The sequence below is a fragment of the Nicotiana sylvestris genome, chromosome 7, assembly GCF_000393655.2.
Source record: "Nicotiana sylvestris chromosome 7, ASM39365v2, whole genome shotgun sequence".
Classification (NCBI taxonomy): Eukaryota; Viridiplantae; Streptophyta; class Magnoliopsida; order Solanales; family Solanaceae; genus Nicotiana; species Nicotiana sylvestris.
The window spans coordinates 99,121,356-99,144,981 of record NC_091063.1 but is presented as its reverse complement, the minus strand read 5'-3'; the positions used below and the strand labels follow the sequence as shown (position 1 = coordinate 99,144,981).

General features: G+C 38.1%; 2 protein-coding genes across 2 annotated transcripts; one reads left to right on the top strand and one right to left on the bottom strand.

Annotated features, from left to right (window-relative positions):
• Nucleotides 1–6,549: 6,549 nt before the first annotated feature.
• On the bottom strand, nt 6,550–7,395 carry LOC104235206 (transcription repressor OFP15-like). Its single transcript, XM_009788918.2, has one exon. The coding sequence runs from the start codon at nt 7,393–7,395 to the stop codon at nt 6,550–6,552; it is 846 nt and encodes a 281-aa protein (XP_009787220.2).
• Nucleotides 7,396–19,856: 12,461 nt separating this feature from the next.
• LOC138873498 (uncharacterized) lies at nt 19,857–20,288 on the top strand. The gene has a single exon (XM_070151967.1). The coding sequence runs from the start codon at nt 19,857–19,859 to the stop codon at nt 20,286–20,288; it is 432 nt and encodes a 143-aa protein (XP_070008068.1).
• The last annotated feature ends 3,338 nt before the right edge of the window (nt 20,289–23,626 follow it).

Here is a 23,626-nt window from a genome sequence, read left to right as displayed (position 1 = left end):
AGGTCGAGGAAGAGAAGGGAAAACTGGGTATAAAAATCACTATCAATAAGCAGGTACTTACGTTTCATGTTCCATTCCTAGGGGAATGTCATCCTCTCAGCAAGAATCAAGTCAGAGGTCCTAACTCGGAAAAAATGGCTCATCCATCCTCGGTCTTTGTCCTCATCGATGCTGGAGAAGAGAGATTTTGAGGATCGGTGTTGCAGCTTTATCAGGCCACCTCGATAAAGACGAGGGCTATACAGCTTGATCAGATGGTCGAAGGTAAAAGGCATCCCATCGACCTGGCTCGAGAAGTATCGGATCAGATTGACGATTCACCAAAATAAGGGGTAGATCTGGCCAAGCGTCACTTGGTATTTTTGGAAAAAATCAAGGATAACTGGATCTATGATGCCTAAAGTTGGGTCGGCAGGACCCAGCGTGAATTAGTAGGTATACACGCTTAAGTACCCCACTTTGTGAGTAGTGATATCCTCTTCAGGGGAAGGGATCACTACATCCTTGTTCTCCTAGTTACAGTCCTCTTTCACTTGCTCAAGCTCATCTTTAGTTATCAAACAGATGTATCGGGACATGGGCTAACATCGGCCTGGTGTCGATGCAGGTTTATCAATCTTGAAATCGGATGTTATTTTGCACGTCAGCGGAATGGACTCCTCGATGCGAGATGGCACCACCGGTTTACTTTTGGATGGTCGTGATGACGAAGAGGCTTTTTCTTGTTGGGGAACAGTCTTAGATGTTTTAGCCATTTTGGTGTAGAAATTCAAAGAGAAAGGATTGATGATGAAAGTGAAGGCAAACTAAAGAGAAGGATGGAGTTGATGAGATTTTGAAAATGATTAGAGAAGTAAAGTTTGTAAAATGGTGAAGCTGGTCTATTTATAAGGGCCACTTAAGCGTATTATGGAAGTCGACTATCCGACCGTTAGCTGCCTCCAATTAATGGCCATGGAAAACTGCGCAGACGCGACCCTTCAGTCGCTTACGTCACGAGGTTGGCTTCATCATCAAGGGCTCGGAAAATTGAAGTTCAAATCGTTTCTTATCATCTTACTCTAAGAAATGCAGGGACTATCTGTATACGGTGAGAATCATAGGCCTCCGACTTATAGGCTCGAGGGTCCATCCTAAGCCCGAGTCTGGGCGAGATCGAGTTCGAGCCTGATGGACCAGACTCGAGCTCGAAGATAGAATGCAATGCACGGGGATAGGAGTACGAGGAATACCGAAGCCGAGTATGCTCGACCTCGAAACAGTACCGTTATGGATTTGTAACAGAAAGAGCAAGATTCCTGCCACGTCTCCAAGATGATGGCGCAAATCCCGGAATAGGATTGTACTATTCCGTACTAGGCGGTTAGACAGTTGTATCAAGAATATTCCTTAGTGTAAATAGAAATATACCTTATTTAGGGTTCCCCTATTATATAAAGGGGACCCCAATCATTTGTAACGTAATCTAATCATTGAGAAAAGAATATACTCTCTACTTTTTACCTACTGTTCATCAGAATTGTCCTTTAGCTCTACTGCTCTTACTCTTTTTTTTGCTTAATTGTTCTTATTGTTCTAAGCCCACCTCGAGGTCACTAAGCTCGAGATCGCCGCTGCTGAGTTACATTGGTTTGATTCACTTATTTCTTTCATTTCTACTTCATATTTCTTGATTATTAATTGGTATTGAACAGAATCACATATCTTTAAAATCACAAATCAAATTTAATTGTTACTCGTATTTTCGAGGTAAACAGACTCAAAAGAACCAGGTGGTTAACTGGATAATTGAACTTTTATTTTTTTATAGCCACAAGATCAATTAATTTTCCTCGAATAACAATACAAGCAACGACAGGCAAATAAATAAAGTAAGAGATATCTTGAAATGGGACAAAAACATACTGCATAGCTTATGTAGGAAATGCTGCTATGAAACCCCACAATCTTTGGATGAAATGAAACAAATACAATATATTTAATTCAACTTAGTATTAATTAAACTAAAATATTTCCACTTTGTTGATTAACGTGAGACCTCACTCTAAAAAAATGGTTAACAGCACAAAGTTAAGAAGGTTCGCCGCTCAGACAAGAATCTTGGCTCTGAGATTAAGGCTGTGAAGATCTAAAAACCAGAATTTAATTTGCAACAGCTTCATCTTAATTTGAGTAAATTGTATACTATATGATTTTTCGCAACGTTAAGTTGGAAAGCTGACGATAGTTAATATTTGTTTAATATTTTTTTTTTTTTCTGTTTATTGCGATAAAGTACTCGATTTTTGGGAGAGGTAGCACAAATAGTGGAGCATATTATGGTAGGTTGTCTCCAAGAAATTTGTTGGTTTTGTGGTCCTTTTTGGGTTTTTTTGAAGTCTTGTATCCATCGACGGCTGATCTATTTATTTCTTATCTACTCCTACATACTTTCTATTTCTATTTTATTTTCTTCTTCCTAAGACTGATTAATGGCCAATCAGTATTTAATATTAAGACATCTTACTTTGTTTTGGGGGCATTTTGCGTATTAGTTATCACCTCATGATCACATATTAAAGTATTATTTCTCCACGCTTTGCATCCTTCGAATAGTTTGGGCGAGTCATTAAGGAGCAAATTAGAGAGCTCCTCGAACCGGAAAAAAGAGGTTTAATTTAGAGGTAAAGCTTATCCACACTCAAGGTTTAAATTTGTGTCTCAATGACTGCATAAATTTGTGCCTTCACATGAGTATTATCACAAAATGTAGTTATTAGTTATATATACATTATCATGGTATTAATTTACTGGGCGCTTCATATATCCGTCTATACTAATTTTTTGGGTGCTTAATTAATTCTTTTCAACTTAACCGATAAACATAACATAATCGAAATGGTGAATATGTTAAAAAAATTGGCATATTGGATGCATGAGAGATCACACGAAAAATAATTTCCATTGTAAACATATACACGTTTTAACCTATAGTTTCACAAAATGTTTTCCTTAGTATTTTGAAAAATAATTTCTATTATAAACACATTGAAATGCAATTATGAGAATGGAGAGAAGATCATGTTTGAAAATATAAGGACCACAGCAACACATGGAGTTAAAATCTTGTGGCAGTGACATTCTCCCATCAGATTTCTTGTTTCTTTCTCCATCCTCTTGCTGCTGTTTGGATTGTGATGGACTCAACAATCCATTTAGCCAGTGAGGATTGACGTGATAATGTAAACCCTACTATAAAAACAAAACAAAATACTTCCTCCAACATTCCTGTTTTTCCTTTTTTGTTGTGGGGAGGCCGGGGGGAGGGGGGGGTGTCTCTCATCTTACAAGTTACAAAGAAAAGACAATTTTTCAACTGGGGAAGACCTTTGATTCGAAAAGAAAACTAGAGAGTCAAATTTCAGATGGGGAATAACAAACATTGGAAGTCCTAAGACATACTCTCAGTAGGCTCATGGCCACTTTATGAATTTCCTTATAATAAAAAAAAAGGAAAATGTCCAAATGTACTTGATATTACGCAGATTTGCCCATAGTTAATACTTTGGCTAAAACATGCCCCTCTCGTCCAATACATGATTCGTGCCCTTCGCCTATAGTCTAGAGGCATATCTGGACCAGTAATGTTCTTGAATTGCATATTGTTCCATTAACAGATTTGGATAAACATCTAGCCCTTAGTTAACCATAAACATCTTTTTTTCCTTGTGATTTTTTCCCCAGTAGATTAGGATCATAGATGTTGACAGAGTTGTAGTTGATTTTTTGTTGCGATGTTTATGTTTTGTTGCAGAAAAACATCGTGTGGATACTGCGAATGGAAAGATAATGAATTTCCACCAAGAGCTATTGTTGTCATCAACAAATTAAAAATGGAAAAAACATGCTCTTATTAGTAAAATCAATAGACTTGGAAATACGAGGGAAAAAATATTTCTTTTGTTATTGGGTTTCTTTGTTAGGTTTGTGGTTAGTTACTCCCTCCGGTCCACAATAAGTGACCAATTTGTTTTTGGCACACCCATTAAGAAAATATTAAATTCTAGATGAAAATAGTTAGTGTGACTAAACTACCCTTCATTAAATGTTGCACCAAAGTTATAGTAGTACTTACTTCTCTTCTCAAATGTGAGGAATAAATGACTTTCTAGGGATACGTACATAAGGACAATTTTGAAAAAACAAATTGAATTTTTTCTTGATTATATAAATGGATACTTATTTTGGACCAAAATAAAAAAGCAAATTGATCACTTATTGTGGACCGGAGGGAGTATATGTTATGAGGGAAGACTTGGAATGATGGATGTAATTGCATTTGATTGTTTTAGATGTATAATTAATTTGGATGCACTATAATTAATATGATGGTGGGTGGATTCTAATTGCAAATGTTTTTGATGGTTTGGGATGCAATGACATTTTGTGCCATATTGATGGAATGAAATGCAATGTCATTATATATATAATTTAATTTACACATAATGGTTTGATTCAGTTTCAAAATGCAGTGTCAAAAATTAGTGGTTGGCTACAAAGTGTAATACCGAAAAAAAAAACAAAAAAAATTGCACAATCTAAAATCTGTTGGTGGAATAATATGCAGTTCAAGTACTTTACTAGGCCAAATATGCCCCTAGACTATGAGAATTGGTAGGTATTCCGTTAAACTAAGGGGACGAATGAACCAGATATTTGACGGCAGGGATATACTTGTGCCAAAGTATTAACAACAGGCAAATCCATTCAATTTCACATAATTCAGGTGCATATTTGGATATTTTCCATTAAAAAAAAAATCACCATTTGATTAATTTATACTCCATTTTTTTTGAATTAGTTTAATTACAGACATTATATAATAGATCACTAAAACAAGATCATATACAACTAAGTAGAGGAGCGACCTCATACTTTCTGGGCCAGAAATTCACAGGGATTTCTCAAATTTATATTTAAAAGAAAACATCACGATATATATTGTAAACTTCATTCCTCATCTAGGAATTCTCAGATTTGAAAAAGGAAAAAAGTAAGAAATATAAAGCAAGTAATGGCAGGTAGAATCCTCTTCATACCAAAATCGATACTACTTTTTTTAACTTTGAGAAATCAAATCCAGTCACCATATAAGGACATTAAAAAAATGACTGTTAGATTATGTATTTTTCTCAAATCTGGGGTTATGCTTATGGTAATTTTTTTTTGCAGAGAAGGACCACTACAAAAAATTCAGCCACAGTAGTGTTGTAGCTATCAACTGATAATGACTTTCCAATTTTTAAAAATCTGGGGCTATCATGATTTGATCAGCAGTTAATGTATGTGTTGTACTGCAATTTCTGCAGTATATAGAGTTTAACTTATACTCATATGTAAAGAACAAATTATCTAAAAGATAATTACAAATAATTATTTACAAATAACGAGATAGTAAGATGAAAATAAGGATACATTATCTATGACGACAAACAATATAAAAATTCTTTGTGCACAAATTTGTGCGTATGTGTGTGTGTTATTTGTCATTGAATGGTCTTTAAAGCATTTGCTCTACTGTAGTTGTATGACACTCACGACTCATAGAACAAATGTACAGTTGTCTATTGTACCATTGGATAACTATTTAGTCTTCAAAAATTAAATTACCAACCAACGACTATTAATTTTGATTTCAGCTATGCACTAATAGCGGGATGCTGTCGCAGCGAACTTCATTTATTACACTACGAATTTACAAATTTACTTTGACCTTTGATGAAGCTATATTTGAAGTTGCTATGGAGAAAAGGAGAAAGGAAATCATTAGTTTAAAAAGGGCACCCCGTACACTAAGCTCCTATTATGTACGGAATTCGGGGAAGGATTGGACTACGAGGATCTATTATACGCAATTTTACCCTAAATTTCTGTCATAAGTTATTTTCATGGAACAAAAGTGACATAGCTCCATGAGTCAAACTCCGCCAGTCCATTTTACCTTTTAAAACATTGGCTTGTAAACCATGTAGCATTCAGAATTTTTGCAACTAAATGAAAAGTGAAACGTTCCATATTTTTCTCAAAGAAAAATTGGGTTTCTTGTACAATATTTCCCATTAACATTTGTTGCTTATAAGAGTATAAAAGGGCAGCCCGCACTAAACTGTCGCTATGCACGAGGTTTGGGGAAGGGCTGGACCACGAGGATCTATTGTACACAGTCTTACCCTACATTTATGCAAGAGATTGTTTTTGCTTATAAGAGTATATGAAACTATTGATTTGAACCCTCAACTTCATATAATAAATCAAATAAAGTGGGATAAGATGCAATACTATGTCATATCAATGTGTCATGAAAAGGTTTGAAGGTGATATAGATGAATGTGTTAGAAGTTTAATGCACTTGCTAACTACACAACAACAAGACATAACAACTACATTATTACTCAAAAGAGAAAAAGAAAAACAGAGTCAACAATAACTTTATAGAAGTTAAAAAGTAGTACTCCACTAATATACATATATTTCCATTTTTTTTTTCCCTTCTCATTTTCATTGTTCCAATCAAATATGAGAGGATGAAGCACTGCTGCTATCAACATTTTGCTGAATAATCTCAGCTTCTTCTAATAACAAGGACAAACAAGCACTAGTACTAGTAGTAGATGAAGTAGAAGAACAAAATGACAATGGAGATGTGAAAGAATGGCTAGTAATTGTTGAAGATAAACAATTTTCCTCAACAATAGTGGCCATTATTGCACACGAAGAAGAAGCACCATTATCAATATTCTCACTAGTAAAAGCAAGACTAACCAATAAGTCAACAAAAGCACCAACAATATAACCATGGTTACTTTTGCAATTAACCTTCAAATAACAAGTCAAAAGCTCTTCAAGATTCTCCCAATCTTGAATCTCATGAGCTTCCACCATTTCCTCCATTGATTTTCTAAAATCCACAAAAGGATCCTTTGAATCCAATGCCATTACAACAGTACTCTCCTTGAACAATGGAACAAAATTACCTTCTTCTTCTTCATTAATATTCTTGTTGGTTTCTTCAAGAATAATAGAACTTGTCTTTTCTGGCTCAAAAAATAGCCTCTCTTTCTCTAATCTCAGCCCTCTGATTACTGTCTCTATGGAATCATGATGGCCAATAGAGAGCTCTGAACCATCAATGGTAGTATTAGAAAAGCTTCTTTCAGATTCACTGAAGAACTCATGATCAAGACTATAACTAGTCATGTCATCAAGCTGATAAGTAGAGTTTAGGGTCTTGAAAATGTTTTCTTCTGCTCTAAAAGATAGGGTTTTAGGTTTGCCACAAGCTGGCAGTGGCCATGGCCATGGAGAATAAGATGAACTACTTTCTGATGAGGTCTTGAAGAGAGAAGAGAGCTTCATTTTTTTCATTCTTTTGTTCAATGAGAGAGGAGAACTAACTCTTGAAATTTGAATAGGTGGTTTAATTTTGATGGTATAAATTTATGAGGCCTTTTTCTTTTTCCTTTTCCTTTTTTTGTTTTTGGGTTTTGGTTTTTTCTTCTTCTAGCTATGTTGGTGTTTTTTTTTTTTTTTGGTTTCCCACCCGGTGTTCGGTCTCCGCATTAGAGTTCGACTATATCCGGATTCGTGCCGCGTAGGGCCTCATTCGGGGGAAGCTCCCTACCAATGATTTTTTCATATCCAGGACTCGAACTCGAGATCTCTGGTTAAGGGAAGAGCAGTCTCATGCACTGCACCACATCCTTTGGTGGTTAGTTATGTTAGGTTGTGACTGTTGGCTGTGAATCTGAATATGAAATCGAGTTCTTTATCCCGTTTTATTTTATGTGACAGTATTTGATTGAATATAAATTTTTAAAACGAAGATAAAAATATTTCAAAATTTATATCTAAAACAAGCCATAAAACATTATCAACTTTGGATATAACGGAAAGTTTAAAATTTAATTATTTTTATATATAAAAAGTTATCATTTTTTTAGAACTCATGATAAAAAAAGAGTGTCCCATAAATTTGTAAAAACTACTACTATTACTTTGTTATTGTGGAAGGCAATTAATGCTAGGCAGAGTTTGTTGTTCAAAACATATGATTCTAAAGGAGTGGTAATTAAAAGAAGTTGACTGGTGGGGTATTCTATATTTATATATCACATATACACGTTATATTTTATAAGTAACTGAATTAAATACACGTTCAGTAGGATCAGAAGGTCCCATCTACTAACGTATTAAAAAAAAAATTAATATAGTGGTACTGCTATTAAATGGAGTATCAGATTCAGAGTTTTAATTGCAGTTTAAATAAAAGGAATTCAAAAAATTTGGTTACCTTAGTATTTTACAAAATTTTGCATTTTCTCGTGGGCCTTGCATATCTTTACATAAATAATTGGGTGGATTCATTGTGTCCTTTTCCTAACTAATATACATATACTATATACTATTTATTATATACATGAATTATATTTATATTATATATTTATTAATTATTTTTAATTTAAACTATTGAACGGTCGATTATTTAGATTAATTATTCTTGTTTCGTTTTGTAGTTATTCTAACAGTCCATCCAGATATCAATAAGGGTTGTGGTGAGTGGTAAGTACTCCTTCATCCTTAACCAGAGGTCTCGGATTCGAGCCCCTGGGTATGGAATCGCCTTTGTTAGGGAGCGCTTTACCCCACAATGTGGGACTTCCCGGCGCATATCCGGATTTAGTCTGGCCCCAATATGAATATCGGACACCGGAGAAACCAAAAAAAACAGTCCGTCAAGATTTTAGTATATGCTTACAAACTCTATGCTGCTCCGCTTGACAGCTTATTCTTACGTCAATTCATGAAATTCCAACCTTATTCTTTCCTATTCTTTTTTTCTCTTTCTCTGCGGCAATTATCAATGCTTACAAGTCTTCAGAAAGGAGGTCTCAGATAGTCAAACATTCCTAGTAAATTTGAGTGGAAGTGATATCATCCCAATAGTTCTCATTTTATGATAGAGTAAACCATGCAAGGTTTCTGTTTGTATTTGACTCTAATATGATGTTTTATATCCAAAACATAGCACTTCCCAAGATTCTCCTTTTAATAGTTTCTTGAAAAGAAAAAAAAAACATATATGCGATTTAGGATTTTAAGCTAAGTCAATTTGAAGTGTCATTATACTACATGCTAATTTATGGCAATGTTTGCGAGCTTAATTTAACATATATTTACTCTTTTTTGAAAAAGTTCAGTTATATATTTGAGTTTAAGTCAAGGGCACGGCCGAAGCCTAAGGCCACTAAGCCATTGGCCTTACACCCCCAAAATACTTAGGACCCCTATATATATATATATATATATATATATATATATATATAATTATGCATTATTAATGGAATTTTTAAATTATTTGGTTAAAATAGTTATAGTTAAAAGTTTAACACATTTTAAATTCTAGTTATTAATTGTTTCTTGTCTTTAATTTATCCTAACTTTAATCGATCTTCTTACGATGTTAGTTTAGTATAATTTTTCTTAATTCTTTGAGTACCTTTGCGGACATTTTTCAAGCTAATTTGAAAAGTAACTATTAAAATTCGTACTTAACATTGAATGACTCTTGAAATATAGTAGTTACTACAGTATTATTTGTTTTCACTTATATTTAGAATTAAAAGTGCTAAGAGAAACTGTATAAGTAGAAGAATACTCTAATTGGCAAACTCGATCAGATAGTGTTAATTCAATTACCGTTAACAATTTCTATATTAGTTGTCTCGGTTGAAAAAGTTTCTCAAAACCAGATCAATAAAGTTCAACATGAAACATGAGAGAAGTTAAACAAATTGTTAAGACACTGGCAATAATTAAAACTAATTATAACCTCTTCAGAAATTCGATAAACTATAAGAGTAAAAAAAGATTTTAAAAAAATTTAAGGCCTCCCTTTTTATTTTTGCTTTAGGCCCCATATTATGTAGAGCCACCATTGGTCAAGGGCAGTATCTGCACACGCTGTCAACATACTACATTCGTCACTGCTTGGTTCATAACCTAACAAACAATTCTTAAATGTATAGGGATGTTATTCCTTCGCCTAAAGATTTCAAGTGCAAATTCTGAGAACGAAATATATTCTGATTGAGAGCGCTTCCATTTTTAGTGGACTCTACATCGCGCGAATTATTCAAGTTAGTGGGTGCCGGATGCTGGAGGGTTATACCCAAAAAAAAACTTTAATGTTTTTTTGAATTCTTTTATTGTGAGAGATTGATGGAGCTATTTTGAAATGATATTGTTTCTTTTACCAAATAAGATAAGAATTTACTCCATTGTTATCAGCTAAAATTTTGTTTCTTCGATCCGAGTTTTCCGGTTTTTCTTATTTTATTAGACAACTAGGTCTTTTTTTCCCCTTATTCAACAGTAAAGTCATGTCTGACCTTTTGGGGTTAAGACGTGGTATGTATATATAGTTAGTTAGAGAAGGAAGCGCACTAAATTGGGAGTTATGAGATGGAGACCGTTGAAGAGTCTCTAATTGATATGACATCAACCGATGGAGAGGCTTTAGGATTAATTAACAGAGAAGAGTCAAAAATATTTCTTTACTATTAAGTTGTTTACAATTACTGTTCATTATATTATTTGGATAATTTAGTTCCTGTCATCTTACTATTAGCCATATATATCCCTCATTTAATGGGGGAGACACATGGCAGGCTTAGAAGCCATTTGTGTTGAGATCGAAAATAACAGGCGTCATGCGGAAGTTAATAGTTGTAAACATTGGACGACGATAAACCATACACAAAGAAAAATATACTAAAATATGCATAAAAATATGATTTGACCAATTAACCTATACATGAAAGAAAACATAAGATCTTATTGAAAGAAAATTCTCCTCTTAAACAAAACTCTTTAAACGACTATATTGTAGATATTATTGTATGTTCTACTTGTGAGAAGGATGTCTTCAATTTATAGATGTCCAAAAAAATTACCTCAAGACAAGAAATAACCAAATATGAAAGAGAATTAGATTTTTCTTTCAGGAAAAGCAACAATAATTATGATAATACTTTGACTTTCTTTTAAGAGAAAAATAAACTTAAATATGGTAAGAAAATCAGGGCAAAAAACCCTAACAAATCTCCCATTTTGGCCTGATTTTTGGATAATATTTGATTCACCTTCTTCACATGCATTATCTTCATCACTGTTGCTTGACGTGTTTTAAAAATAGAACCCTTGCGGTTTAAAAGTATTGTAGCCTTTTCGGGTTAAAAGTTTTAGTAGCCCTTTGCAGGGTTAAAAGTGAGACCTTTGCAGGGTTAAAAATGATTTTTAGTTTTATATATATGCAACAACAGTATTATTGGTTGAAAATTTTATCTTCGCGTGTAGTATTTTTGACATTTTTTTTGTTAATAAAAAACTTCATTATTGACAAATTGGTTGTTGTTTGATCTGAACTCGCCTTGAATATGTCTTCAATTTCACTTCAATCATTGGCTCTGATATCACTTGTAGGGATCGAAAATAATAGGGCGTCATGCTAAACCTAATAGTTGCAAACCTTGGACGATGATAAATCAGACACAAAGAAAAATATATTAAAATATGCATAAAAATATGATTTAGCCAATTGTCCTATGTATGAAAAGAAAAAATAAGATCTTAATGAAAGAAAATTCTCCCCTTAAACAAAACTCTTTAAACGACTATATTGTGGATACTATTGTATGTTCTAGTTGTGAGAATAATGTCTTCAATTTATAGATGTCCAAAAACTTTCCCCCAATACAAGAAATAACCAAATATGAAAGAGAATTATATTTTCCTTTTAGGAAAAGTAAAAGCAATTATGGTAAGAAAATCAAGGCAAAAACCCTTATAATTTAGAGCATCCGGATCACCCGGCCTAATACCCAACCCTAAAAATATATCCTTATTCTACATTCCTTCATCTGGATTTATTTTCTTGTTATGTTACCGACGAAGCTCGTTTGTTAGCAGATAATGAAATAATGTATGGCCATATTGGATGTAGCTATGTTCAACGCCAACCTTGGAGAGACTGCTAATGAGATTCCTTTATATCCTATATCAGAGGCACAACTGAAAAAGTACGAAGAATCATGGTTGGATTTTGCTTAGATGGAGTATTAAAGTCTAGACGCGACCTTAGGTAGCTAATACTACTCATGCTACATAGAAGAAACTTTATCTGTTACAGAAAAATATTATTACATAGCAGTATTTGATGAGTGGGAAAACTATTTATTTTAATAGGTGTGCCCTCTTCTCCACCATCACCTCCCTTACCTCTTCGGCTCACCACCATAGCCACAAGTGAGAAAGAACTCACCTTTTTCACCCATTACCACTCTAAAAAGTTGCCAACAACGATTAGATTTAATCCTTTTGATCTACTGCTCCATTCTATCACCCCCACTTTTGTTGAGAACCTCTTTACCAAGAAGCCACCCAATTAAAATCAAATTCAGATCTTCACAGATTTACATTTATACTTTTGGTGTAGTAAATGTTGATAAAACAGAGTGAAATATGGACTTTGAAGTGAATGAACTTAATAGTCGTGTTGATTTCTCATTAGAAAATGAGAATCTTATGGTTAATGCATCTTCCCCCTCTCTTCATGGAGTCTTGAAGATTACCATTCTTCAGATTGTTGTTTTTTTCCTTTCTATTTTTTGTAATTTTTACTGTCAGATTCTTTATTTAGTTTTTAAATTATGGAATAAAAAATTATTTGTTCTTGACAACAATTGAAAGAGAGGTGTAGCGGATGCAACAATGGAGGGTTTCTTATTTAGGTATGGGGGTTTTGATTCGGATAGTAAGGGGTTGGGTATGGATAAAGGGTCGAGTTTAAGTTAAAATAAGAGTTGAGTATTAAAATGGCTTCTACGCCTGCCACGTGTCTCCTCCGTTGACTGAGGGGTACTGTAACGACCCAGCCTGTCATTTTAAGAGTTGTAGCCTCGTTCCTCCATTTACTACTTCTTATGTGCTTTATAACTATTATATGACTTACTGAGTTAGTCGGTTCAGGTCCGAACGGATTTCGAAATAAATTGAGACACTTAGTCTCATAATGGAAAGCTTAAGTTGAAATGCTTGACCGGATATTGACTTATATGTAAACGACTCTGGAATAGAGTTTTGATGGTTCCTTTAGCTTCATTGGATGATTTTGGACTTAGGAGCGTGTCGGGATTGTGATTTGGAGGTCCATAGTGGAATTAGGCTTGAAATGGCGAAAGTTACTTTTTTTGAGAAAGCTTGACCGGGAGTGTACTTATTGATATCGGAATCGGATTAGGATTCTGGAAGTTGGAGTAGGTCCTTAGTGTTATTCGTGACCTTTGTGCAAAGTTTGGGGTCAATCGGACGTGGTTTGATAGGTTTCGGTGTCGGTTGTAGAAATTGGAAGTTTTAAAGTTCATTAGGCTTGAATCTATATGCGATTCGTATTTTTGATGTTGTTTGAGGTGATTTGAGGGTTCGACTAAGTTTGTATGATATTTTGGGACTTTTTGGTATGTTTGGTTGAGGTACTGGAGGCCTCGGGTCAATTTCGGGGGGTTAACGGATCAAGTTTTGGACTTAAAGAATTGCTGAAGATTTGCAGCAGCTGGTGTAATCGTATTGCGAAATGGGCACCGCAGATGTGAGATCGTAGAAGCGAGAAGGGGACCGCAGAAGCGGTCAAAAAGGAAGCAGGCAGAGGTCGCAGGTGCGAGGACCTTTTCACATCTGCGTGTCCGCGGATGCGTGTGGGGATCGCAGAAGCGGAAGTGAGTTTGGAAAGGCTGGTTCGTAGAAGCGGACGTTTTACGCAGATGCGCAACCGCCGAAGCGGAATTTGAGACTGTAGAAGAGGTAGGTTGGCATTAGAGACTTCCGCAGATGCGGAAGGTTGGCCGCAAAAGCGGTGCAGCGAAAGCAGCTAAATGACCGCGGAAGCGAAAAGGCTGGACAGAATGTATAAAAGCAAGGTTTGCGATTTTGGCTTCATTTTAACATTTTGAGCTCGGTCCAAGGCAATATTTGAGAGGTCTTTTAAGAAGATTCTTGAGGTTTAAATAAACAAATTTGAGAATCCAAGTGTTGTTTGAGAATTAACGAATGCATTGTGTCTCACTTCTCAGAAGACATATGCCTTAATGTTTCAACTTCCACCAATTATGGTAATTTATGTATTTGCCTATTTGGAGAAAGATTTTGTTACAATATAAGTTGCATCCACTTTTCGTATTTTTTTTCTTCCTAGTGTTCAAGGGGCGACATCATAGAAGAGACAAAAGAATAATTTTGGCATAACCGTTGTTAAGGGTCCTACCCCTCTTCTCCTTTTTTTTGGTTGCAGGCCCCAATGTTTTTCTTAGTACATCTTTTTTATTAACAGAGAATTTCTTTTCATGTTTCTCGTCTTGACATTTTGGACATGTTATGGTTCTAAATTGGAATAAAATGGAGTTTTTACTTGAGTTAGAATCGTGTATTTTCACAGAGAAACTGTTAATCACAAGAATCCTTTGGGTTAAATAAGCATCTGTAATCTAAAATCGATATTCTAATTATCTTGATCCAACAATCATCCCGCCATGTAGGAAAAGAATTCTGCATGGCTGCTGGGATTGAGTCTCAAAAATCCTTGTGCTCGTTTTTTATCAATAATCTTGTTTCCCCATTGATTTTTCCACCTAGTTTGTATGTTTTGAGATGTAATTTAGGGGTTTGAGGCTAGGGATTTGGAGAGTTGATTTTGGGGATTTGGATGACGATTTGGTGTCCTATTTTGATGAATTTGGTATGGTTAGACTCGTGGTTGAATGGACTTTCGGGTTTTGTGATTTTTGTTAGATTTTGAGACGTAAGCGGGGCCGACTTGGAGCAGATTTCTGATTTTAAATTATAACTTCGTATTTTTTTGTGAAATTGATTCCTTTAGCCCGTGTTGATTGTATCGTATTTTTTGTGGTTATATTCGAGGCATTTGGAGGCCGATTTGCGAGACAAAAGTGTGTCGGAGTAGAGAGTTTCTCGGATTGAGGTAAGTAACAGTTCTAAATCTGGTTCTGAGGATATGAAACCATGTATTATATATCTTGTGACTGGTTTGGAGGTGACGCACATTCTTGGTGACAGGTATGTGGGCGTACACCGTAGGAATTGTGACTTGATCTTTTCCGTGGAACTCTAAAATTGAATAACTTGTTGTTAGCTATATGCTCCTCATTTGTTATAGAAATTTGACTACAAATCATGCTAGAAATCATGTTTAGGCTATGTGTTGGTACTGTAGGGACCCACATAGGCCCGTGATACCTGTTAATTGCTACTTGTACTCAGTCACATATTTATCTTCGAGAAGCTGTCGAACCCTTAGAAAACTTCATGTTCTTGTATTCTTGTCGTGCGGATTTGTTGATTCCGGTGACTAAACATCTGTTATTTTATTCTCTTACAGATGGTGAGGACACGTGCTACCAGACATGATGGACAGCCACCAGTACCACTAGTTATGGCCGCGAGAGGTCGAGGTTGCGGTAGGGGCAGAGGTGCAGCTCGTACAGCAGCTAGGGTCGTACCTGCAAACCCACCAATCACTCCAACTTAGGAGCAGGTACCAGATACAGTTGAGCCAGTAGGGCCATCTCAGGCACCAGCTGTGCCCATTGTGATTCTAGGCCTTCAAGAGGCCTTAGCTCAGATTCTGACCGTGTGCACCTGTCTTGCTCAGGAGGTCTCTATTCCTACCGCAACAGCCACTTCTCAGGCCGGGGGAGGTATTCAGACTCCCGCCACCCACACACCAGAGTAGGTGATGCAGGGACTCTAGACATCGGGGGCACTACCAGCCCAGTCGGTTACAGCTGCTCAAGCCCATATGGTCCTTGTTATGACTGATGATGAGCATAGGAGATTAGAGAGGTTTGGCAGGCTCCAACCTCCATCTTTTACTGGGGTAGAGTCTAAGGATGCCCAAGATTTCTTGGACAAGTGTTAGAGGATTCTTCGTAAAATAGGTATTTTGGAGACCAGTGGGGTCTCGTTTACTACTTTTCAATTCACTGGGGCTACCTCCAAATGGTGGGAGGCTTATGAGAGGTATAGGTCGGTCGGTGTAGCACCACTTACATGGCAGGAATTCTCTATTCTCTTCTTGGAGAAGTTCGTGCCCCGGTCCCACAGAGAGGAGTTGCGTAGACAGTTTTAACAGCTACATCAGGATGGCATGTCTGTGATGCAGTACGAGATGAGGTTTTCTAAGTTGGCCCGTTATGTAGTTTGGTTGGTTCCCACTAATAGGGAGAAGATTAGGAGGTTCATTAATGGCTTCGCATATTAGCTCTGATTGCTTATAACTAGGGAGAGGGTATCTAATGCTACTTTTGATGAGGTGGCCGACATTGCTCGGCAGATAAGGATGGTTTGTAGCTTGGAGCATGGTGAGAGAGAGGCCTCAAGGGTCGAGTGATTTTGATGGTATACCTTCTAGGGGCAGTCCTACCTAGCTGGGGTCGTCCTTATAGGCCCACTCAGACGGCTCGTTCAGCTCATTGTGGTGCAGAAATTAGCAACGAATCTTACAGTACTTGCTCAGGCCAGTCTTCATTCAGTGCACTACCAGCGTAGAGTTCTCACCATGCCTCGTCCGCTCAGGTTTCTACAGGTAGTTCCTCGAGGTATCAGGAGCAGTAGTTCCGTTAGAGGAAGGGTTGTTTCGAGTGCAGAGATCTTGGTCATATAAAGAGAGATTGCCCTAGGTTATTGAGTGGGGCTCCACAGTAGAGATCTCGGCTGATGGCACCAGCACCAGCAGCTGCACCACCCACTCTGTCAGCTCGGGGTGGGGCTCGGGCTACTCGAGGTTGCCCTAGAGGGGAAGGACGATCAGGTGGCGGTTAGGCCTAATTCTATGCTCTTTCCCCCAAACCAGATGCCATTGCTTCAGATGTTGTGATCACAGGTATTGTCTCAGTATGCCACATGGATGCCTATGTATTATTTGACCCTGGTTCCACTTATTCGTATGTATCATCGTATTTTGTTTATTATCTAGATATGCCTCGTAAGTCTCTAGTTTTATCTGTTCACATATCTACAGCGGTGGGCAATACTATTATTGTAGACCATGTATATCGGTCATGTGTAGTGAACATTGGGGGTCTAGAGACTAGAGTTGATCTCTTATTACTCAATATGGTTGATTTCAACGTGATCTTGGTATGGATTAGTTGTCTCCATGTCATGCTATTTTGGATTGTCATGCTAAAACTGTTACGCTGGCGATGTCGAGGTTGCCACAGATTGAGACGCAAGGTTCTCTAGACTATGTTCCTAGTAGAGTGATTTCATATTTGATGGCCTAGTGGATGGTTGGTAAGGGTTGTTTATTTTATTTGGCCTTTGTGAGGTATGTTGGTGCTAATACCCCTACTATTGATTCTGTTCCGATAGTGCGAGATTTTTCGGATGTATTTCCTACAGATCTGTCGGGCATGGCACCTGACAGGGATATTGACTTGGTTCCGTACAATCAGCCTATTTCTATTCCTTCGTACCGTATGGCACCGACTGAGTTGAAAGAGTTGCAGGAGTAGCTTCGGGAACTTCTTGATAAGGGGTTTATTGGGCCTAGTGTGTCACCTTGGGGTGCACCAGTTCTATTTGTGAAGAAGAAGGATGGTACCATGCACATGCGCATTGATTATAGACAATTGAACAAAGTTACAATCAAAAACAAGTATCTGTTGCCGCGCATTGATGATCTATTTGACTAGCTTCAGGGAGCGAGGGTATACTCTAAGATTGATTTGAGGTCTGGGTATCACCAGTTAAAGTTTTGGGACTCAAATATTCTAAAGACAACTTTCAGGACCCGTTATGGTCATTATGAGTTCCTTGTGTTATATTTTGGGCTGACCAACTCCCCAGCAGCGTTCATGCATCTGTTTGTCATAGTTTTCATTGATGATATAACGGTGTACTCTCGTAGCCGGGAGGAGCATGCCCAGCATTTGAGGGTTGTGTTGCAGCGATTGAGGGGGGAGAAGTTTTATGCCAAGTTCTCCAAGTGTGAATTTTGGCTCAGTTCTGTGGCGTTCTTGAGGCATGTGGTATCCCATAAGGGGATTCGGGTGGATCCGAAGAAGATAGAGGCGGTTTAGAGTTAGCCTAGACCATCCTCAGCTACGGAGATTCGGAGCTTCTTAGGTTGGCTAGTTATTACTGTCGCTTCGTGCAGGGTTTCTTGTCTATTGCATCGCCCTTGACCAAATTAACCCAAACGGGAGCTCCTTTCAGGTGGTCGGATGAGTGTGAGGAGAGTTTTTAGAAGCTCAAGACTGCCTTGACCACATCTTTAGTTTTAGTTTTGCTTTCCGCTTCAGGCTCTTATATAGTGTATTCTGATACTTCTCAGATTGGTATTGGGTGTGTCTTGATGCAGGAGGGTAGAATGATCACTTATGCTTCACACTAGTCGAAGACTCATGAGAAGAACTACCATGTTCATGATTTGGAGTTGGCTTCCATTGTTCATGCATTAAAGATTTGGAGGCACTATCTCTATGGTGGGTCTTGTGAGGTATTTACAGATCATTGGAGCCTCCAACACTTGTTCAAACAGAAGGATCTAAATTTGAGGCAGCGGAGATGGTTGGAGCTACTAAAGGACTATGATATCACTATTATGTATCATCCGAGAAAGGTCAATGTGATGGTCGATGCCTTGCGTAGGAAGGCAGTGGGTATGGGTAGTCTTGCATTCATTCCTTTTGGCCAGAGACCTCTTGTCGTTGATGTTCAGGACTTGGCCAATCAGTTTGTGAGATTAGATGTTTCGGAGCCCAGTCGGGTTCTAGCTTGTGTGGTTTCTCGGTCGCCTTTATTTGATCGCATTAGAGAGCGCTAGTATGATGATACTCATTTGCTTGTTCTCAAGAAAAAGGTTAAGCTCAGTGATGCCAGAGATGTGACTATTGGAGATAATGGTGTGTTGAGGATGCATGGCCGGATATGTGTGCCTAATGTGGATGGGCTACGTGAGTTGATTCTTGAAGAGGCCCACAGTTCATGGTATTCTATTCATTCGGGTGTCGCGAAGATGTACCAGGACTTGAGGCAGCACTGTTGGTGAAGGAAAATGAAGAAGGATATAGTGGGGTTGGTAGCTCGGTGCCTTATCTGTCAGCGGGTGAAATATAAGCATTAGAGACCGAGTGGATTACTTCAGAGGCTAGAGATTCCAAAATGGTAGTGGGAGCAGATCACCATGGATTTTGTGTTGGGCTCCCAAGGACTTCGAGGAAGTTCGATACTATTTGGGTGATTGTGAATCGGCTGACCAAGTCCTCGCACTTCACTCCTATTGGTTCTACTTATTCTTCAGAGTGGTTGGCTGAGATTTACATCCGAGAGATTGTTCGCCTTCATGGTGTGCCAATGTCCTTCATTTTAGATCGGTGCACATAGTTTACATTGCAATTCTGGAGAGCCGTGCAGCGAGAGTTGGGCACCCAGGTTGAGTTGAGTACAGCATTTCACCCTCGGACGGACGGACAATCCGAGCGCACTATTCAGATATTGGAGGACATGCTATGCGCTTATGTCATTAATTTTAGGGGTTCATGGGATGAGTTTCTGCCGCTCGTGGAGTTTGCCTACAACAACAACTACCAGTCGAGCATTCAGATGGCTCTGTATGAGGCTTTGTATGAGAGACTGTGTAGATCTCTGGTGGGTTGGTTTGAGCCGGGTGAGGATAGGCTATTGGGTACTAACTTGGTTCAGGATGTTTGGACAAGGTTAAATTGATTCAGGATTGGCTTCGCATGGTGCAGTCTAGACCAAAACGCTATATCGACAGGAAGGTTTGTGATGGTTCTTACATGGTTGGGGAGAAGGTTCTGCTGAAGGTTTCACCCATGAAGGGTGTTATGAGGTTTGGGAAGAAGGGCAAGTTGAGCCCTCGGTTTATTGGGCCGTTTGAGAAACTTCAGAGGATTGGAGATGTGGCTTACAAGCTTGTCATGGCGCCTAGTTTGTCCAGTGTGCATCCAGTATTTCATGTTTCTATGCTCTGGAAGTATGTCGGCGATCTATCTCATATTTTGGATTTCAGCACGATTCAATTGGATGGTGATTTGACTTATGATGTAGAGCCAGTGGCCATTTTGGATCGACATGTTAGAAAGTTGAAGTCAAAGGATATAGCTTCAGTGAAGGTGCAGTGGAGAGGTCACCCCATTGAGAAGGTTACTTGAGAGACCGAGTGGTAGATGTAGAGCAGATATCCATGCCTATTTGAGACTCCAGGTATGTTTTTGGACCCGTTCGAGGACAAACGTTTGTTTAAGAGAGGGAGGATGTAACGACCCGATCAGTCATTTCGAGAGTTGCAGTCATGTTCCCCCATTTACTGCTCCTTATGTTCTTTATAGCTGTTATATGACTTACCGGGTTAGTCTGTTCAGGTCCGGAAGGATTTCAGAATGAATTGAGACACTTAGTCTCATAATGGAAAGCTTAAGTTGAAATAGTTGACCAGATGTTAACTTATATGTAAACGACTCCAGAATGGAGTTTTGATGGTTCCATTAGCTCCGTTGGGTGATTTTGCACTTATGAGCATATCCTAATTGTAATTTGGAGGTCCGTAGTGGAATTAGGCTTGAAATAGCGAAAGTGTAATATTTTTGGGGAAGTTTTGCCAGGAGTGAAATTTTTGATATCGGGGTCGGATTGGGATTCCGAAAGTTAGAGTAGGTCTGTATTGTCATTTTTTACTTGTGTGCAAAGTTTGGGGCCAATCGGATGTGGTTTGATAGGTTTCGGCGTCAGTTGTAGAAATTGGAAGTTTCAAAGTTCAATAGGCTTGAATCTATGTGCGATTAGTGGTTTTGATGTTGTTTGAGGTGATTTGAGGGTTCGACAAAGTTTGTATGACGTTTAGGGACTTGTTGGTATATTTGAATGACGTCCCGGGGGCCTCAGGTCGATTTTGGGTGGTTAACGGATCAAGTTTTAAACTTAAAGAATTGCAGAAGATTTGCAGCAGCTGGTGTAATCGCACCTACGGAGTAGGCACTGCAGATGCGAGCTCGCAGAAGCAAGAAGGGAACCGCAGAAGCGGTCAAGAAGGAAGCAGGCAAAGGGCGCAGGTGCGAGGACCTTTTCGCACCTGCGTGTCTGCAGATGCGTGTGGGGATCGCAGAAGCGAAAATGAGTTTGGAGGGGCTGGTCCGCAGAGGCGGATGTTTTGCGCAGATACGCACCCGCAGAAACGGGATTTGAGACCACAGAAGTGGTTGGTCGGCATTAGAGACTTCCGCAGATGCGGAAGGTTGGCCGCAAAAGCGGTGCCGCAGAAGTGGCTAAATTACCGCAGAAGCGAAAAGGCTGGGCAGAATATATAAAAGCAAGGGTTCGCGATTTTGGCTTCATTTTAAAATTTTGAGCTCGGTCCAAGGTGATTTTTGAGAGGGTTTTTGAGGAGATTCTTGAGGTAAGTCCCTTGTGCTCGTTTTTTATCAATAATCTTGGTTCCCCATTGATTTTCCCACCTAGTTTATGTGTTTTTGATGTGTAATTTGGGGGTTTGAGGCTAGGGATTTGGAGAGTTAATTTTGGGGATTTGGATGACAATTTGGTGTCGGATATGAATTTAGTATGGTTATACTTGCGGTTAAATGGGATTTCGGGTTTTATAATTTTGTAAGATTTAGAGACGTGGGCCCAGGGGCCGGCTTGGAGCCGATTTGGAATTTTGAATTATAACTTCGTATTTTCTTGTGGAATTGATTCCTTTAGCCCGTGTTGGTTATATCGTATTGTTTGTGGTTAGATTCGAGGCATTTGGAGGCCGATTTGCGAGGCAAATGTGTGTTAGAGTAGAGATTCGCTAGGATTGAGGTAAGTAACAGTTCCAAATCTGGTTTTGAGAATATGAAACCACGTATTATGTGTTTTGTGACTGGTTTGGAGGTGACGCACATAATTGGTGACGGGCGTGTGGGCATACACCATAGGATTTGTGACTAGATCATTTCTGTGGAACTCTGAATTTGAATAACCTATTGTTAGTTGTATTCTCCTCATGTGTTATAGAAATTTGACTATAAATCATGATAGAAATCATGTTTAGGCTATGTGTTGGTACTATAGAAACCCACAGAGGTCGTGATAGCTGTTGAATTACCTATTAATTGATATTTGTACTCAGTCATAGATTTACTTGCATATCATACCTCAGTCTCTATTGTTCCTTGTTGATACATTATATTATTTCTATTTTAAGCTGATTTCAATGATTATTGAGAGCCCGAGAGACAAGAGAGGTTGATCACTGAGTGAGGCGAGGGCCTGATTATGAGATACTGACACTATAGCACGGGAGTTGTCCATGTGGATCCAGATAGTTTCACTGTAGCACGTGAGTTGTCCATGTGGATTCAGATATTGATTCTACAGCACGTGAGTTGTTCGTGCAGCACGTGAGTTGTTTGTGTCGTTTATAGTGTTTGGGCTAAAGGAGCCCCTTCGGATTCTGTACACAACTCTAGTGAGCACAAGTACCTACTGAGTGCGAGTGTCAAGTGCCGAGTGCTGAGGTATTGAGAAAAATTGAGTGATTGTTGCTCTGAGAGGATGCTTTTGATTTTATTATTGTTGCACATAGCTACCATATATCACTATCCTAAAGCTTTCTGAAGTATATTATATTCTATTTTACTAACTGGACTTGAGGTAACTGATTTGACCTAAAATTGTCGAACTTGAAAGCATGCCTACTTTTCTTTGTTAAAATTACTGAAACTAAACTATAATTGCAGAGCTTGTCACTACTTTCAGTTCCTTATTTAGTCTTGTTACTTGTTGAGTTGGTTGTACTCACGCAATACCCTGTGCTTCGTGTGCAGATCCAGGTGTTTCTGGTCACGGCGGGTGTTGACTTCTTTTGCTCAGTTGACCGTTTGGAGATTTCGAGGTAGCAGCCCGGCGTTTTCGCAGATCTTGTTTCTCCTTCCCTATCTTTACTCTTATTGTATTTAGATACAGACTTTCATAGCCATTAATTTTCCATACTTGTAATGTATAGGTGCTCATGAACTCAGTGACACCCCGATTTGGGAGTTTTCGTGTTATGTTTTGGGTTTCTACCCCGTTTATGAGAACTTTTGTTATTTAAAACTACTATGATTCATTTTTCTATTAAATGTTGGAAATATTTTGGAATATGGGCTTGCCTAGTACCACGTTAGGCGCCATCACGACAGATTAGGATTTTGGGTCGTGACAGATACATATGGGCAATAGTACAACAGTAGGGGCTAAATTAGCCAAATAGTATAACTAAGGGTAATTGTAAATAATATTCAATAGCAGAGGGGTGTTTTTGTCCCTTTACCGATTAATAAATGATGATATTTGATTTTTTGGGCTCGGAAATTTTTTGCTAGTACTCCTCTTTATGTTGGGAAAAGGGCCAAATACACCTATTTAACTTTGGATATTGTCTATATTTAACCTCCGTTATATTATTCAGCCAAATTTATCCCTACCATCAGCAAATTATCCAACTAAATTTACCTCTACCATCAAC

What these genes read in the sequence shown, in the direction of transcription:
- LOC104235206 (XM_009788918.2), bottom strand. Translation starts at nt 7,395, where the DNA reads ATGAAGCTCTCTTCTCTCTTCAAGACCTCATCAGAAAGTAGTTCATCT.
- LOC138873498 (XM_070151967.1), top strand. Translation starts at nt 19,857, where the DNA reads ATGGTGCAGTCTAGACCAAAACGCTATATCGACAGGAAGGTTTGTGAT.